At 42.8% G+C, this 19,478-nt stretch overlaps 1 protein-coding gene across 2 annotated transcripts in view; it reads left to right on the top strand.

Moving 5' to 3' along the window:
* The first annotated feature begins 1,169 nt into the window (after window positions 1-1,169).
* The window catches only part of acot7 (acyl-CoA thioesterase 7), an 87,297-nt gene continuing 68,988 nt past the window's right edge, over window positions 1,170-19,478 (top strand). The window contains exons 1-3 of one of the 2 annotated variants that reach the window (XM_083641038.1): window positions 1,170-1,276; window positions 13,032-13,149; window positions 17,516-17,672. In XM_083641038.1, the coding sequence (XP_083497164.1) occupies window positions 1,224-1,276; window positions 13,032-13,149; window positions 17,516-17,672 (328 nt within the window). In that variant the 5' untranslated portion in view covers window positions 1,170-1,223. Of the gene's footprint in view, window positions 1,277-6,784; window positions 6,951-13,031; window positions 13,150-17,515; window positions 17,673-19,478 lie in introns of those variants that run through there. The other variant, XM_083641037.1, reaches the window with a different exon arrangement.

Raw genomic sequence — 19,478 nt, 5'->3', positions numbered from 1 at the left:
TAAGCGACATACTGAGATAGCATCACTTGTAAATATACACAGTGATTCACTGTATTTTTTCCGTCAATGAAGTGCAAAATTAATCGTTAAATCATCTTATTGAGTATTGTATACTTAAGTTTCGCGCACGAGTCTGTTGTCCTGTATAAGTTGACACGTTTAGACAGTCGTACTTTTTAAAATCTGCATGTATGTAGTTCTGTTATATATTTAGTCCTCTTTGAGAACTAAGTGATAAGGGCCATTGAAAACGCCCTGTAAGACCCAACGGGTCATTTATGTATGTATATAAATTTGCATCATGACTTCAGTGTCCTGAGTCTGTGCAATGGACTTCGTAGACATTATATGTTCTATTAAGTATCTTTATTGGGATGTGTGTTCATTTTTTGCTATTTACAGCAAACATTGTATTATTAAAAATAAAACTACGATTTCGTAGTAAATCCTTGTGGTGTCTTTTGTCTACACATTTGAAGATGGTCATATTGTGAGAATATAGTGGCCTTTACGCATGTGCGTAATTGCGCATGTTCAAGGTGCAACCATAAATGGTCGTACAATAAATAATATATAGGCTATATTCCCTTATATGGATATGCCTTTCTTTGTGGAACAAAGGTCTGGATGACAGCTGTCTGTCTGTCGCACAGCTTGTTTATGGTGTAAAAAACCGTTACTCTGTGATTTGGAGACCTCTTGGCATCTAACCTGACAGATGTGGTCAAACTCGCCCCCCTGCAGGCAACATGTATTACTGCCTCTGCTTAGGTGCTTTTAAAACAACTATGGTCTCTGCTGCCCTCCTACGGTCAACATGACAATGGTTTATGTTTCTGTTACACAAGAATATCAATGGTTTTCCTTTTGATTTTGATTACGGTAGCTCTTTTTACGTCATTGGCCATTAGCCGACGTATATTCTTCATCCTGTATCCTACACTTCATCCTACATTGCTTATAATCTCAATTTTAAGACACGTGGAGGGCCAGTCACTGCACCAGTTTTTTTCTTAACAAATAAATGCAACTTCCTATTTGCACACATGTTACATAATGGTTAATATATGGCCTAATGACTCGTATTTCTCAAGGATAATTGGTCCACAGCCGCAGCCAGTGGACACTGGAGGAGTCCGTCTGGTCTCTCTTTACATTTCACAGGAAGGAACCTCGCTGCAAGACGAGACCAACAAACCCCAGAGAGCTCAGAGCTGCTTACCATGTCGGTACCACAGGCGCAAGACGAGGCAGCATCCCCCTTTCAATTATGCAGGTAACGTAGGCTATTCGGTTAAATTCAATGTTTTTACAAATGTGCAAGTGACGTTTGCACGGTAACAAACATATACTCGACGAGGACAGCGCAGCTACGCGGCTTGGTGGCGTGCTTACACAGACAGGATAATAACCCAGATAATCCGAGTCACATAACATTGCCCGGTCTGTCGCGACACATCGGCTATATTCTGCCCGGTAGTCGACACATTTTGTCCAGTGACAGATCATCTAAAGCAGCTTTTACGTGTTATTTAGACTGTGACACAATAGGCTGCCCCGGCGGCAGAGGTGCACACCATCTTCCATTTTATGTCGCATGTGATGACCTCAGCGATGTAAGCACCGGTAGAAGATAACTACGAACTACGAACCGGTATCAAGGACACAAGGTCGTTAATCTGTCCTATCATTTGTAGCCTATGTAACTCCACCAAAAGTTGTATTTATTAGTAGCCTGGTCAACAACAACGCAACTTGTCTACTGTAGGCTATGTTGTGTGGAATGATCCCTCCCTTAGAGGCTATAGGCTATATATTATATTTATTTTACTAGCCTACACAAAACATTAGCCAGAGCAAGGGGTTTTCAAGAAAACATTCGACTGTCTGTTGTTACAGCTGGTTCTGTGTGAGAGATATCTATAAAATGTCTCCCATCCATGCGGGATCAGTGGTGCTTGTGTTGGCCGAGGGGTGGAGCCATACTGTCTGGTCATCCCATTCAGGTGAAAACTCCCTCATGTCACGAAAGGGCATATGGAAATAAACTCAAGTCACGTTTATTCATAATATAGCTCTTTATCACAAGCTTGTTGGGCTTTACCATATCATTTCATATGAGATCATATACCATGTTACATAGATCCCTACATACTATGCTACATTACATATAGGCTACAATAATATAGTCAACTTTTTCAACCCATTGGGTGAGAAGTGGAAAAAGGCTAATGTCACTGTAGAATACATTTGTCACCCTGAAATGTATATTTTGGGGCTTTGACACTTGAATGTGTGTTTGTGTCCTCATGTGGGTATGACATATAAAACAATAGTCCTGCACTTCATGGTTTGGTCAATTTAACATGTCTTTGTAGGCCTTGTCTGTCTTCTTTTGGCCTCAGTGCTGGCACACTCACTAGGAAAGTTGTAAATCACATGCTGCCTTCAAGTGTACTTGTGTGATTGGAAGTTGTAATACAACTCGTCATGCATTCAACTGCTTTTGGTCAGAAATACGGACAAAATGGCCCTCTTTACAAAGGTGTTTTGATCTTTATTTATAAAAAAGCCAAAAAAGGATGTATAAGCCATGAGACAACAGACATGAACCTTATAGTCATAATAGTTTGTATTTCTAGGCCTAGGGTGTATTTAGGTTGCATGTTGTGTGGCAATGCAATGTAATGCCACTAGATGGAGACCTTACTTTGGGATCCCCTTGCAGTGATCTCAATACAAATGGCCTTAGTGGGCTTTAAATATATTTTTGGTATTCTCACTAAAGTGACAGGTCCGCCGTGATGAGTGTGTGTATTTGTGGACGTCATTGTGTGTGAATGTGGTACATGTCTAGTCTGCACTGAGACTGTGCGGCCGGTAGCCTGAAGGATGGAGAAGCAGGCTTTATAACACAAAGTCTTTCACACCAAGAGCGGATGTTTACCGTTGATGTCTTTAAGGCTGAAAACGTTTCTGCTATCGGACTCCATTGTAGCTGTGCTGGAAATATCTCAACACGACTACGTTTGGCCAGTTACGTGCATGAATAAAATAATAATTACATCATAAAAAATAAAAATAAATGGGCCCTGAAATGTATAAGGTACCCCACCAATATCCCCCCATTTTTTTTTAACAAAAGTTAAGTGTTTTAGTGTGTATTTTTCCTTTTTCTCTGGCTCACCCTACATTACAGATCTTTCGAATGAGATCCTTCCTCAGGGACTTGTATAGCTCTAGTTATCTGCAGTCTAGACTCTAGACTACTGCAACTCCCTCATGGCTTCTCCAAACGCTCCGTTTAAGCGCCTACAACTGATCCTGCAGCCGCCTTCACAAATTCTCCCATTTCATTGCCCTCCTACTCTCCTTCCACTGGCTGCTCATGGCTGCTTACTTAGCCTAGATTATATTCAACCCCCCTCCGCCAATACCTCCAGGCCATTGTCCAGCAGCCCTATATGCCCGCCATTGTTCTGTATTAGACTCTCAGAAGAAAAGGGCAGGGCTACACAGAAAGTGTCTCCCACTCTGATCGTGCGTTCCTTTATCGCAAAATAACTGGGATGTGGAGGCTAAATGACATCACATCCGTTTTGTTAGCGTTCCATTTGCAGAAAACTTGAGCTGGGAAGTTCACTGTTCATTGGTCAGATCCAGTCGCTAGCCATTGTTAGCAATAACAATTGACAACATGGCATTTTGCGTCATTTTGCGCATACAAACACTGCAGCCTCATGTCCACACAGATAGAAGTTAGGCAGTGCTGTGTGTACAGCTGATTTAATGAGACACAAACAAAACAGAAGTGCTAAACAACATTACTACTACTGTTGTTGCGCGGCGCAGCCATCTTGGATTTTTTAGGTTGGGGCTGCTGAAGCTCCTACGAGTTTGGAATGGGAAATACCAGCTCTGATGACGTCACCGTCCCAGCTCATGACCTTTGAAGTCGTAAGATTACCAGTCCCCAGTTATAAAGGAATGCACGATGAAAACACAGCTTTTCAAGAAGTAAAGAAATGATGGCCGACCCCACCCATGATGATGATCTTGAATCTTGAAGTAACTCGAAAGTTGCTCTGCCTCCTTTGAGACGTGTCCTTTTGCCGAGGGCCTTGAGTAAAAAAAAATCCTGTCCCGTCCAAATTCCAAAGAATGACTCCCATCCCGTTCCTGCATTTATTCAAGAACTGCATAATTATATACAGTATATAAATATATACATATTTATATACAGTATATAAATATATAAAGTATATAAATATATTTATATACAGTATATAAAATGACCTATTGTTGTTATGATTCCCGTCCCGCCTGCTCCCGTTTTCCCAGTCATGTGATGAATAGCGAAATTGACTCCCATCCTGCGGGAATCCCACTGGAGTCCCACGGGAATCCCGTGACCCTGTGGTGCATTGCTCAAAGTAAAAGTGACCTGGATAATCCTGATTTTGGTGATGTCAGAGTTGGGAGGAGTCTGAGCATCGGTCTAAAATGTAAATGCACCCCCCCCCGCCCTCCAATTTGCTGTTAAACAACAGAAGATTGTGGCAGCTGTTTGTACATATCTGTGTGCAAACATAATGTAGGAGTGAGTTGTGTGTTTTAAGCTTGCGTACAGTAGCTGTATACAGATGTGAGTGTTTGATAAATACCTCTCTCACCTGGTAATAGGACATTCCACCTGATAATATAATGCTAGTCTAATGCTTTGGTCCTAGTTAGACTGACAACCCCTTCAGTCAGTTCACTATGCCATTGCCTTCCTGTGTTTTTTACCATCGCGGCTAAAATGACAAGGAGACTTATTTTTCTGAAACAATTTCAGTTTTTTCTCCCGTACTCCTTTCGACACAGGTAACAGTAAGATGCTTTGTGTTTGCTTCACCTAACGGAACAGCATTGAGATTTGAATTATGGGTCAAGTAGTTGTATAGATCCAGAAGATTTTTATGTGCCCAGTTGAGAACGGGTACCCTCCCTTTGGCTATTGAGGTTGGCAGGTTCAATTCTATTGCTGAGGAGGAGAGGCTTTGTACTGTATGTGAATTAGGTGTTGTGGAAGATGAATTTAATTTTTTGTTTCATTGTACGCTATATGAGGAACCAAGATTGTCTCTATTTCCGTTAATGCAAAATAAGAAACCTGAACTATTTTGGTCAGGAGATGATGCTAAGTTGGAATGGTTATTGAGATGAAGTCTTCAGTTTGGCCAGGTTTATTGGGAGTGCTTGGAAACTCCGAATGGAGAAGTTGTTCATCTGAATATACAACTCTGTCTTGTCTTGTTTATGTTTGAGCTTTTTGTAGCTTGTTTGTTAACTTGTTTGTATTTTTGAACTTGAATGATTTGTGTCTTGTAAGCCCAGACGGGTTGGGCACCATGAATATGGTGCATGACACAGAAATAAAATCTATCTATCTATCTATCTATCTATCTATCTATCTATCTATCTATCTATCTATCTATCTATCTATCTATCTATCTATCTATCTATCTATCTGTGCATTGCGCTTGTATGCTGCTTATGATTAAATCAGAGATAATTAAATGCCAATGTATAAGCACTAACATGAGACATTTATGTTTGCAAATGTTTAGAGGGAAGTGGAATTGTTCTAATTAGCGGCCATTCCACTTTTTCTTCATCAGCTTTGTCATCTGGGTTGAGAAACTGGACAGGAAGAGTCTTGTATATATTTGTGTGACTGTCTGTGTGTGAAAGTGCCTCTTTTGTTTGCAGTTTAAAGCTTTAAGATATTTTGAGATGGGGGTTTTTTATAATGTGAAAAGTAATGTAAACAAAAACAGTAAAGTTAGTCAGTTTTATTCTTCTTACTGTAAACATTGTCGCTGATGTAAGTTGAGGAGGTTGCTGTCTGTCAGCAAGTTATCTCTAAAACTTATGATCGGATTTCCATGAAATGTGATGGATAGATAAGAAAGGCCTTGGGCAAAGGAACATGTTGTTCGATTTTGGGGGTGATCTGGATCTGGGATTTCTGTCAGTAGGTGATTACACACAACTATGACACTTTAAATAGAGAGACTTGGTTCCGATCCTAATGATATTTTGCAGCGTCAAGGAATCAATTTAACATGACATTTTTAAGTGACAGGAATGGTGCCTTTAGTTGTAACAGCAAGTTGGAGAATTGATTAGTGCTGCTGGCGGAGGTGATTTCATACGAATATGTATTTTTTTGATTTGATTTGATTTGACATCATTTCTAGGACAAAAACTAATGTTGTACTTGGGCTCCTCACCATCCTCCTTTCTAAATACAAACAGTATATGAATGAAAAAGAGCATTCTAACAGATTCCTAGTTCAATGATGTTCATCATGTCTTCATTTATAATTAGACGTTTATGTTTTCTTGTGTTCAGACGTAGGTTTATAGATGTTTTTTTATTTACCTTGACAGTTTAAACCTATGTCTGAACACAAGAAAACATAAACGTCTAACAGATTCCTTTTACATCCAAATTCTCGGGGTACATTCTAAACATAACACAGTGCCTCTTGGCAGGTGTGTCACTCGCTGATACTTCCTGTTCTGAAGTCAGCAGTGTGGCAATTATCGACGAAGACATGCGTTTCTTGGTCAAGGGCTCTCTAAGCCTGTGCATCAGTGGGCGTGTTGAGATCCAGTTAGGCCGGTCACAACGCCCGAGGCGGGGTCAACGACGCTGTCACCGTGTGATGTCACTCACCGTGTGATGTCACCCACCGTGGACCAAAAGCCTCAGAGGATGTTGATGTGGTGATCATACAGAGGAGAAGGGAGTGAGAGAGACAGCTGATCATACAGACGAGAAGGGAGTGAGAGAGACAGTAGGACTCAGTCAGCCAGAGTGGAAGGATGCGTTGCTTTAGGCCTCCAAGCAGAAAGGGAGATGAAAAGGTTGCGGGTGTCATGGCTCTCCAACTCAGCAGGTACAGTAGTTAATCTCTGGCACACACACACACACACACTGCTATATGCAATGATGCTGAATTTGTCTTGGGGAGTAACAGATTACATGTAACAGGATTACATAATCAGATTACAAAAAAGTAACTGTGATCCCTTTATTATTAGTTACAGAAAAAGGATGTACAGTAATCAAGATTACAGTTACATTTAGTAAAAATTGGGATTATAATAGCTTGAACTTGAAGCACAGCCGAGTTGCAACCTTTTCTGTTGAAATAGGCGGTTTGTGTTCTTTGTGTTCGGGCCTATGACAGGTATCTGTGTCCTGTCAACAGCGCCCACCCACTGAGCCTCAGTGACTGAGGGAACCTCCACCACAGTCAATACAGTGGCCACACACAGACCTTACATGTAGTGCTCTGATGACTTGGTAGACTCCTTGGCATACAGACCTTAGTGCTCTGATGACCTGATAGACTCCTTGGCATACAGACCTTAGTGCTCTGATGACCTGATAGACTCCTTGGCATACAGACCTTAGTGCTCTGATGACCTGGTAGACTCCTTGGCATACAGACCTTAGTGCTCTGATGACCTGATAGACTCCTTGGCATACAGACCTTAGTGCTCTGATGACCTGATAGACTCCTTGGCATACAGACCTTAGTGCTCTGATGACCTGATAGACTCCTTGACATACAGACCTTAGTGCTCTGATGACCTGATAGACTCCTTGGCATACAGACCTTAGTGCTCTGATGACCTGATAGACTCCTTGACATACAGACCTTAGTGCTCTGATGACCTGATAGACTCCTTGGCATACAGACCTTAGTGCTCTGATGACCTGATAGACTCCTTGACATACAGACCTTAGTGCTCTGATGACCTGATAGACTCCTTGGCATACAGACCTTAGTGCTCTGATGACCTGATAGACTCCTTGGCATACAGACCTTAGTGCTCTGATGACCTGATAGACTCCTTGGCATACAGACCTTAGTGCTCTGATGACCTGATAGACTCCTTGGCATACAGACCGTAGTGCTCTGATGACCTGATAGACTCCTTGGCATACAGACCTTAGTGCTCTGATGACCTGATAGACTCCTTGGCATACAGACCGTAGTGCTCTGATGACCTGATAGACTCCTTGGCATACAGACCTTAGTGCTCTGATGACCTGATAGACTCCTTGGCATACAGACCGTAGTGCTCTGATGACCTGATAGACTCCTTGGCATACAGACCTTAGTGCTCTGATGACCTGATAGACTCCTTGGCATACAGACCTTAGTGCTCTGATGACCTGATAGACTCCTTGGCATACAGACCTTAGTGCTCTGATGACCTGATAGACTCCTTGGCATACAGACCTTAGTGCTCTGATGACCTGATAGACTCCTTGGCATACAGACCTTAGTGCTCTGATGACCTGATAGACTCCTTGGCATACAGACCTTAGTGCTCTGATGACCTGATAGACCCTTGGCATACAGACCATAGTGCTCTGATGACCTGATAGACTCCTTGGCATACAGACCTTAGTGCTCTGATGACCTGATAGACTCCTTGGCATACAGACCTTAGTGCTCTGATGACCTGATAGACTCCTTGGCATACAGACCTTAGTGCTCTGATGACCTGGTAGACTCCTTGGCATACAGACCGTAGTGCTCTGATGACCTGATAGACTCCTTGGCATACAGACCTTAGTGCTCTGATGACCTGGTAGACTCCTTGGCATACAGACCTTAGTGCTCTGATGACCTGATAGACTCCTTGGCATACAGACCTTAGTGCTCTGATGACCTGATAGACTCCTTGGCATACAGACCTTAGTGCTCTGATGACCTGGTAGACTCCTTGGCATACAGACCTTAGTGCTCTGATGACCTGATAGACTCCTTGGCATACAGACCTTAGTGCTCTGATGACCTGATAGACTCCTTGGCATACAGACCTTAGTGCTCTGATGACCTGATAGACTCCTTGTGATACAGTTGCTGCGCTCATTCCAAAGAGATGAGAGCGTGACGGATGGCAGCACGTTGTAAGGATTGTTTTTTTTTACACCACCTACCTAAGATCTGAACCCAATGCGAGCCAGACTACCTCCAGATGTGGTTAGGCAGATCCAATCACATTCCGATCACGACACATTTACACCTTGCATTAACATGCGTTTTTCCTTATCCGGATGCAGATCACATTTTAATAGCAGGTGTAAATAGGGTCTTACTCACTCATCCAAATACGCTTACACACAAAATGAGTGGCTCAGAGTAAGAACTTGGACACTGTTACATGCATCTGTTTTAGACTTTAGAGTGACAGATCATTGTATAGCTTGTTAGTCTTTTTCTCACTGCTCATGTCTTTCTTGGTGCAGCAGCCTTACAGTTACTTGGTTTTGCAGTTGTACATTTCCCCCAACATCTGTAGAGGATTTCTCTATGACTCAATCTGTACTTGGTTTGTAACCTGTAAGTCAAGATCACCAGTCATTTCAAAATGGCCTTCATGGTTAGACAGTTACTAATCACAAACAAGTCCCTGTAAGTAGGGAGTGCTAATCACAAACAAGTCCCTGTAAGGAGTGCTAATCACAAACAAGTCCCTGTATGTAAGGAGTGCTAATCGTTTCAGAATGTGGATTTTCTTGCTTTTGGGTTGCTTTAATTGCACGCATGATTTCCTCTTACGTTTTTACGATGTTAGCTGAAATTACCGTAGTCATTGCTTCCTCGAGCGTGCAGAATACGTGTGGGTGCATAATACTTGTGGGTGCGTGTGTGTGTGTGTTCGTCGAGCGTGCATATTAATACCTGTGTGTGTGTGTGTGTGTGTGTGTGTGTGTGTGTGTGTGTGTGTGTTTGTGGTTACTGAAAGAGCACACAGAATAGGTTATGACTGGTAAGACTAGTTTAACACCCAGACTGATGATTTGATGATATGATATCTTTTGCACACCAGAAACAGCTGATGTACTTGTCATACTGGACTGTCTGAGTGATGATTATTGGAGGGGCGGGGCATAACAGGAAAAACATGACATCAGGGAACACATTCCTGCCAAGTTTGTAGATTATCATTACTGCCTTGATAACTCCTCCCCCAGGGTTACATGCTATAGATAAACTTACTAAACTTTAAAAAAAAAACGGCGTACCATATACTGTAAAGGGGCGGCTGTAGCTCAGGAGGTAGAGCGGGTTGTCCACTAATCGCTTTGGATAAAAGGGGTCGGTGGTTCGATTCCCGCCTCCTCCGGTCTGCGTGTCGAAGTGTCCTTGGGCAAGACACTGAACCACAAATTGCTCCTGATGGTGTGCCAGCACCCTGCGTGGCAGCCTGCCGCTATCGGTGTATGAATGGGTGAATGTACCTACTGATTGTAAAGCGCTTTGGGTAAAAGCGCTATATAAATGCAGGCCATTTACCATTTACCATTTACTGTATCAAACGCCTAATTTAACCCATTGATATCTGATGCAGCATTTGCGTGTATATCCCTCATTTGTGTGCGTATCCCTTTAAGACCGTGAACCGCGTTAACGCGGTTCGCGGTCTTAAAGGGATACACACACAAATGCTGCATCAGGTATCAATGGGTTAAACTACAGGATACATCTGATAGGAGCACAAAGCTAGCTAGTAGTGTGATCCATGTAAGAAAATATGACGCACAGGATAATTTGCAGACAAAATGTGATACTAAATTGGATTTCTAGTTATGAGTGTATAATACGTTTATAGTTATTTAAATTAACATGTCAAAGGTCATTCTCTCTGGTTTTCTGAGCTTTTTGTGTTGATCCCATGCTTAAATAATTGAAAAAGTTAACATGAAGGGTCAACCTTCATAGCCTATATGGAGCCAGAACAGTGACCGTAGAATTTGGCAGTTAACAGAAATAAGTGTGTGTGTGTGTGTGTGTGTGTGTGTGTGTGTGTGTGTGTGTGTGTGTGTGTGTGTGTGTGTGTGTGTGTGTGTGTGTGTGTGTGTGTGTGTGTGCGTGCGCGCGCGCGCGTGCGTGCGTGCGTGCGACCGCGTGTGCGTGTGCATCAACATTGAAAGTCTTCCATTTAAAATAGTATTTATTGGAATTGAAAAGCAAATATATGGGGGAAAAAACATTGGTATACCATGCACTCACAAAAACCATGCACTTCAAAGCCCCCCCCACCCCCCATGACAGTTTCCTTGTCAGTCTTTTGGCGTTGAGGGGAGGGGTTTTCAGTGGAAGTGGAGGGGCTTGATTTGCATTGAATATGCGTATTTGGGGAAGAAGGCTGGCTACCAGAAACTGTAGAGAAGAAGAAGAATGCTGGCATTCTTGTTTAAACACATTCAGTGCCAAGGACGTCTGTGGACGTCCTAAAAAAAAGTAACGTTCAGTGCCAAGGACGTCTGTGGACGTCCTAAAATCATAATTCATATTATTCCATAATTCTGCTGTTTAAGGTCGTACCCAGCCAGTGAGCATGAATCCCTTCAAGGGATCACACGGCGCCACCTTAAACATCGTCACAGGAGCTGCTCCACCCACCTCAGATCCTTTACTTTGTACAGGAGACAGCGGAGAAAGTGGAAACCGATGCATGCTTTCTGGACCATTTCTGCCAGAGCCGTATATATTGCTCTGTCTACAGCGGAGAGTGGGCTCGGCTGCATCCGCGCTCACAACTGAGCTCTTATGCTTCTATCTATCTCCACACGATTTCCTAGAAAGCCAGCATGCCTGCCTTTTCGTTCAGTCGCGTTTGCCAGCGCGCATCATTTCCTTGATGGGCGGCGGGGCGCTGGGATCTGTCCGGGGCAAAAACGAGAAAACAAACTGTGCGTGTGGGAGGAGCCCGCAGCTCAGAGGTGGAGAGGGGAGAGGGGAGAGGGGGGAGGGGGGGAGGGGGGGGGGGGGGGGGGGGGGAGAGGGGTGTGTGACACACACAGGCTGCACAGAAACCACACCACACGCCACCACATCAGAAAACACCAGCCAGAGTCAGTGAATGTTGTCGAAATTAGAGTGCAAAAGGTATTCATAAAAGGGCCTGTATCTTGGAAACTAAAAAAAAACGACAGAAAACCCTTGAAAGTGCACTTTTTGGAGAGGCTGTAATTTCATAATGGAACTGTCTAGAAACAAAATTTCTTCTTTGGAAGAAGCAGGAGTGTTCAATCTTTCATTAAAGTCCAGCCCCGTTAATATAGCCATAATAGAAAAAATTCTATAGCTGTTTTCAACTGAATGGAAGTGAATCTGGCACAGGCTCCAGACAATTTTACTGAAGCGCTGTGGCACTGAATGTGTTAAGGAAGTTGACCGAGAAACAAGACCGGCCAGCACAGTGACCTTTTTCAAATCAGCTCTTAGCTGGGCCGGTTGGTACTGTGCATCAGTTTGCCCTGTGACTGTTAAGTTAACGGCCTGGAGGCTACAGGAGCTTAGCCTCACTGCTCGACCGGTGGAGTGGGCTTCACCGTGAGCAAACAGATGCATCGACTGACAGGGTCAGCTGAGAGCACAGCTCCACAAGCCGATTTCTCAGTCAACTTCCAGTCACTTTCTGGTAGTCGGCATTCTCCCCAAATCATGCAGATTAGATGCAAATCACACTTCGTCACTTCCTCTTCGTCCCACTGAAATCCCCTCCCCTCAACATCAAGAAAGTGCCAAGGAAACAGTTATTGAAAAAAAAAGAATCTAAATTGTACCAAAGAAAAACAACTATTGCATGCATGGTTTCTACAGCTACATTTTTGTTTTCAATGCGTTGTGTTTCAAGGCCAATTCCCCCCAATTCCAAATACGGTACAATAAAACACAATTTCTTTCGGCGCCAAATTCTGGCTCCATTAGGCCATTAAGATTGATGGACAAACATGTTCTCTTCTTAAGTTGCTTTAAAAGTGGTTTGAACAACTGAAATGCTGTTCACGCCCACTATAACACATCCCACCAGAACCAGTACGATTCATGCTAACGCTAACTGATCCTCTGTTCACGAGGATGATGCTAAATGCTAATGCTAACTAATCCTCTGTTCACGAGGATCATGCTAAATGCTAATGCTAACTAATCCTCTGTTTACTGTAGGATCATGCGCCCAGATGATGCCAACGTAGTGGGCAACGTCCACGGCGGAACCATCCTCAAGATGATCGAGGAGGCTGGATGCATCATCGGCACGCGACACTGCAACACACAGCATGGGGTGAGAATATACTCGTAAAGCTATTCATTTTTTAACTGTTTCATATAATATTCTTCATTCCAGCGCTCCTGAAAGTGGCGGCCCTCGCTGTCAACTTGACGCTTCTTTGCTGTGGCAATGTCTGTTGCTAGGTAACCGTTCGTTTGCTGTTTACTGTCTGAAAACATTAGTTCCACCTGTGGTTTTCCTACTTGGTGCTTGTCTACAAACTGTATGATACTGTGTCATCAGAGGTGACCGGGAAAAAACACTAAGTGAACTTGCTTGATTAACAAATAACGTGTGGAGGGCCACATATAGTATATTTTGACAGAGAAGCCACGCCCACGGGCCATTTAAAATTGGCCCCAGGGCCGGACTTTGGACATACCTGATGTAAGAGATCAAAGGGTTTAGATTGATGACGAGGAATTGCCCTTTAGATCAGTGTTTCCCAACCGGGGGTACGCGGACCCCTAGGGGTACGCGAGCACATTGCAGGGGGTACGCGGAAAGATTGAGGATTAATACGATTTTGCGGCTCTTGTCACTCTCGTTCTGTCTTGTGTTGTAAATCGAGCGCACCCTTTCCTTTGCAGCGGTGTGCTCGGCCCCTCCCCCAAAGCCCAAAACACACACACACACCGCTTGAGTTGGGAATGACTGTCATGTGAACAGAGAGCCACTGCACTTCTCCTCCCCGCTTATTTCCGTAGTAGCACAAGAATAAGATGAGAGAAGTCACAGAAAGAGAGCCGCTGGTCGAGAGGAGAGGTAAAACAACGTATGTGGGGTGGAAACACTATGGTTTCGCCGAGTTTAAAGGTCCACACATCAAGAGCGATGCGAATATACAGCACGGAATTGCGATGCGAGTTTTGACCCACCTGTCAATCACAGCCACAGACTTGGAACAAACAGTGCAAGATATGCACGCCGCGGTCGTGGCAGCACTCCGCAACACAACCTATCACTTGAAATCCACTCACAAAGTGGTCTATGACCAAGCAATAAACGCCAAACGAACAAAAATACAAAGCCCCATCTAGTTACTGCCACCGCATACAGTCATCGATTCAGGACACTCTTTACAATGCGACCGCATATTCAACAGCTAACAAGCTCACAGATAAACATTAACAATAGCCTATTATGAACCTAAACGACGTAAGTCGCTTTGGATAAAAGCATCTGCCAAATGAGTAATTTAATGTAATGTAAACGAACGTTACTAGCGTTCTCATTTGGTTAGTTTTGAGGTTTAAGGACTACTAGTTCATGTTTACCAACATATTGAATGTAGATTAATAGTTGCAGTTGGTTGTGGCAGTTCACTGCAACATAGTAGGCCTATACTGTATATTTATTTTAGTTTTTATTTTATTTCTAAATCTTTGCACTTTTATTATTTATTTTCACTTATTTATTTTCAATTATATCTAAAATCCAAAGACATGCAATGTTAAATAAAAAGGCAGTGTAAATGTTCAATAAATTCATGATGTTCTCAATGTCAATGAGTAATCGTGTTAAATAATCGTGATCTCAATATCAATCAAAATAATCGTGATTATGATTTTTGCCATAATCGAGCAGCCCTAACATGTCCTCTGATCGTGGGCTGAAGATGGCACATGCTGAAAAGTCATTGACAGAGTTTTGGTGTGATGTTGAAAAGGAATATCCTGAGCTGGGGAAATGTGCACTGAATGAACTTTTGCCTTTTGGATCTACTTATATGTGTGAGGTGACCTTCTCAGCTCTGACCCACATCAAAAACAAGCAGAGGAACAGACTGAATGTGGAGAACAGTCTGGTAACAGCTGTTGCCACACTGCCCCCAGAACTATCAAAGCTTATGAAAGACAAACAAGCTCAGGTGTCTCATTAAAGCTGCCAAATAACTGAATCATAAGAGTTTTGTCATTCAAATGATTTTAGTTTAATATTCAGTTGTCTTCATTCTTGGCAGTGTTTTGCTGTGAGGTTGAAAGGGAATATCCTGAACTGGGAAATGTGCACTGGACTTTTGCCTTTTGGATCTAATATGTGTGCTATTTTTGTGTGCTATTTTTGTGTGATGTGCACTGATTTGAACTTTTGCTTTTTGGATCTACTTATCTTATGTGTGATATTTTGCCTGGTAACAGCTGTCCCCAGAACTGTCAAAGCTTATGAAAGACAAACTAGCTCAGGTGTCTTTTTAAAGGTGCCAAGTGACTAAAAAAAAATAGTTGAAACTGTTACTGTGTGAGTCTGAATATATCTATCTCTATATAGGCTATATATAATATTTTGTTCATTCTCAATAAGTGTATTTGTATTAAAGGGGAGTCATTCAAAACGATTTTAATTTTATATTGTTTTAATTTAATAATCAGTTGTGTTGGATAGTAAAAGTTGAATGAGATTAATGGAACAAATTTGGGAGAATCATCAACACGCTGTCAGGGGGTACACTTGGCATGGCAAAACAGCTCAAGGGGTACACGGCACAAAAAAGGTTGGGAACCACTGCTTTAGATAACCATTCACTTTAAATAGGTAAGAAAAAGACAAACCTGATGTTCAGTAGATTACATTGTTTAGCCAGTAAATGCCTTTCATTCTTACCTTGTTCAACTGCAGGCCTGCATATCATTTACTTTCAACATTGCCTCACGCATTTTGCTGATGGCTCGACCTTTCACCTGGTGCCTGACTTGACCTTTCACCTGGTGCCTGACTTATGGCAGTGTTCACCTTTAGCCTGCTTTTGACTGAGATGCTCGTCATGCCTCCTGCAACATTCTGATCATATTTACCTTATGTCACAGTTCACTGTCTGCCACTGTAGAGATAAGACAAAGACACATACAGACACAGGCATGCAGCAGCCACACACAGACAACAACCACTTCACAAAGAGATACATGAAGCTTACGTGAACACAGATAGGCAGCTACCCTTCCACTAAACTATGCAAAATACCTTGTTGGCCAAAAGGGTTGTATTACTCAGACACGTGGAGCGTAGAAATGCAGTATTCACCTTATGTAGCCACGCCCATTTGACCTGGTTGTGTGGTTGTTCGAGGACTTCCGGCAAAAAAAAAGAATAAAAAAAAATGGCTGGCTGCTCCAATATAATCTAACTCTGAATTAACTAATAATTTAGCCAATTGTATGTAACATACCAAATAAAAGCAAACGGCAATGTCTAAGAATGCCACGCCATGTAACTGGCTCGTTAATTCTCGCATTCCAGGGAATTACGTTAACGTGTGCGGGTCTTATAGACGTAAGTGGCTCGAGCTGCGCTCGGAGGACAGAAAACCTTCTGAAGCTTTCTTTGTTGGAGTCCAGGTATGTGTTACAAGAAAGTGCTCGTCATTGTCGACGATAACGTTATCTGACCTGGCTAACAGTGGTTACTCCGCTTGCTTGCTGTGTACCGAGCTCAAAGTAGTAGGCTACGTTCTTTGTTTTACACCCTGCGCTGTCCGCTACAAAAACAACTCTCTTCTTCATGACGTTCTTTCATATTTGGCGCCGTGACCGCCGGAAGTGTTAATAGGACCCGGAAGAATTTGGCCCACTGTAAGGTCTGAACATAAGGTGCACGCAGAAAGACTCAAATATGAAGAGCTGCTTATTGACTCTTAGAAAATGCTGCTGCTTGGGAATAAAGGCCACCATCATCCCTTATTGGAATGGAACCCTTATATGGAAATCATAGATTACCTAATGCCGGGTTATTCTTCCATATTGCAACATCTGAATTATTATGACTGTTCTTGCCTGGGAACCTGACGAATCTGTTTTATTTGCTCTGGCAGATGCGTCTGGCCCCCCACTCCCATTCGAACAGATTTCCACATGGCTGAAAACAGCCGGGCCAATCACAGCCACTTTATCACATGGCTTTGTTTAATATTAATTCATCTGATTGGTCAATCACGGCATTCTACGTCTGTTATTTCTGTATAGCAAAACACTCTGCTAGCAGACTTGTTAGTAAGAACGAACGCAGTTCTGACAGACTCTGGAGGAGGACCACGTCCACTCATATGAATCCACAGAACGAAGTCGGGTAAATGTAACGGTTGCTTCACGTCGTGGTCCTGCATTCAGGGAGTCGGGGATTATTTTGCGATAACGACCGGCTCGCTGTAACAACACACATGAGAGCAAATCTCGTGGTGGCTGATCGGTAGTCTGTTGACATGTTTCAGTCGCTCTGTGCTACGTCACGTGTTTCGTTTGCTGTGATTGGTTGAGGGATTTTGGACTGCGACCTGTTGGTAACGCACCCTGGAAATAGAAATTGAACGGAGAGATTCTAGACTCAGTTTGCGAATTTGTCAGGCTAAGCTTGTTCAGCTCTACCGTTTTCTCCTCTTCTCCAGGACCGCTGCGTGGCTGCTCTGGTTCGGGTGGAGAAGACGGAGTTCCTGTGGCCCATGTTCATCGGCGAGGTCGCCCACGTCAGCGCTGAGATCACCTACACCTCCAAGCATTCAGTGGAGGCGCAGGTCAAAGTCATGTCGGAGAACATTCTCACAGGTAGTTGCGGGAAACATTGACCATCATCATTTATAATACACTCAAATAGTTAGAACGTGATGAATATTTTGATGTTGGCCTTTAACATTTTGACATAGATTTGTTTTAGGATATAAATTCAAGTCTCCTTTCTTTGCCAGGTAAATTTAGGGAAAATTAATGCAGTGGTGCCCCAACATGTGCATGCACCTTCTGCATTAGTGGTCCTCAGTGAAACCAATGAATGAAACCAAATACGTTTTATTTGACCCATTGTAAGAAGTACCTGTCAGAGGTAACATTGTTTAAATGCCCAGATATTGAATTATTGCCAAAATATGAAAACTTTGCTTGGATTTAAAATGTAATATTATTCAGGCAATTCCTGGTTAGAGATGAATATCATGAATGTGCAGCAGACGGCCAACATGAATTCAACGTGATTTCGTTCTGTTCTTTTGTTCATCTGCTGCTTTAGCGAGACGGCAATGTTCACCTTTCACCTAGTTTTCACCCGCATCATTGGAGATGGGAAAAACAACAACAACAGATATTTAGCTGCACAGGCATTCACAGGCAGAAACACACACGCACACACACACGCATGCACGCACGCACGCACACACACACACACACACACACACACACACCCACGCACGCACAGTTCAAAATGAGATATACCCTCATTCTAATGCCCAACTCTAGGGCTGGGTATTGGCAAGGACCTCACGATACGATACGTATACGATACATGGGTCGTGATACGATTGTATCACAATACATTGCGATACAATACATATTGCGATAATATTGCAATACTCTACATAATTTACTGAAAATTAAAAAATAGAGCTAAAAATACAACACGCTGTGCACCACCCAGGTTAGTAATATGTACATCACTTTATATTGATAACTTAGTGGACAAATTGAGTCAAAACTACGGAGTGTTGAGTGGCTTACTGAATGCACTGAAATAAAAAGTATTCTTATTGTGTCACTAAACACACGGCTGTGCAAAGAAATCTATATGGCGATATATCACGATAGTTTTCTGAAATATCGATACAGTATTGCGGAAAAAAGTATCGCGATATATTGCCGTATCTATTTTATTGCACAGCCCTACCCAACTCCCAGCACACTCCCTCATTAAAACTTATCAACCGATCAGTCTAGTTTAGTTTATAGCCCGTTATCACAAGCATGTCTCAAGGGCTTTAGATAGCATGTACAGCCCATGTCATATACATTATATATACTTATACCATGGTCTGGGTGAATACTCGATTCTGATTGGCTGCAAGGTGTCCATTAAAAAGTGATATTGTACAGTGATAATGGACACCTAGCTAAATGGTCTGTTCACCGTTCATATCAATGCGCCATAGTTTCATCAGTGTTATCAGGAGAGCAGTTTGAGCTCTATACCCCCGTTAAGGGTTAATATGACAATTTTGGATGTTGAGAAAAAAATTGACTCGGTCAAAGTAAGTATTTAAATCACCCCTGTGTGCTCAGTTTATCAAAAATAACTCTTATTTACAATTTTGATTTTCGTTTCGGAGATTTTTAACCTCGCGTCACCAGGCTCTTCTCGGCGACAAAGAGGATATTTCCCTCGGCTCGTGCACGAGCGGGGGCGAGCCCTTTGAGTGAGAGAGAGAGAGAGAGAGAGAGAGAGAGAGAGAGAGAGAGAGAGAGAGAGAGAGAGAGAGAGAGAGAGAGAGAGAGAGAGATGCATGCAGTGCGAGCCCCCGCTGCACTTTTCACTTCCTGAAACTCTTCGCTCTTAAATGTTAATATACTTGGCCAATACGTATCTAT

The sequence above is a fragment of the Poromitra crassiceps genome (genome assembly GCF_964638095.1).
Source record: "Poromitra crassiceps genome assembly, chromosome: 8".
Lineage (NCBI taxonomy): Eukaryota > Metazoa > Chordata > Actinopteri > Beryciformes > Melamphaidae > Poromitra > Poromitra crassiceps.
This window is presented reverse-complemented; position numbering and strand designations above follow the sequence as displayed.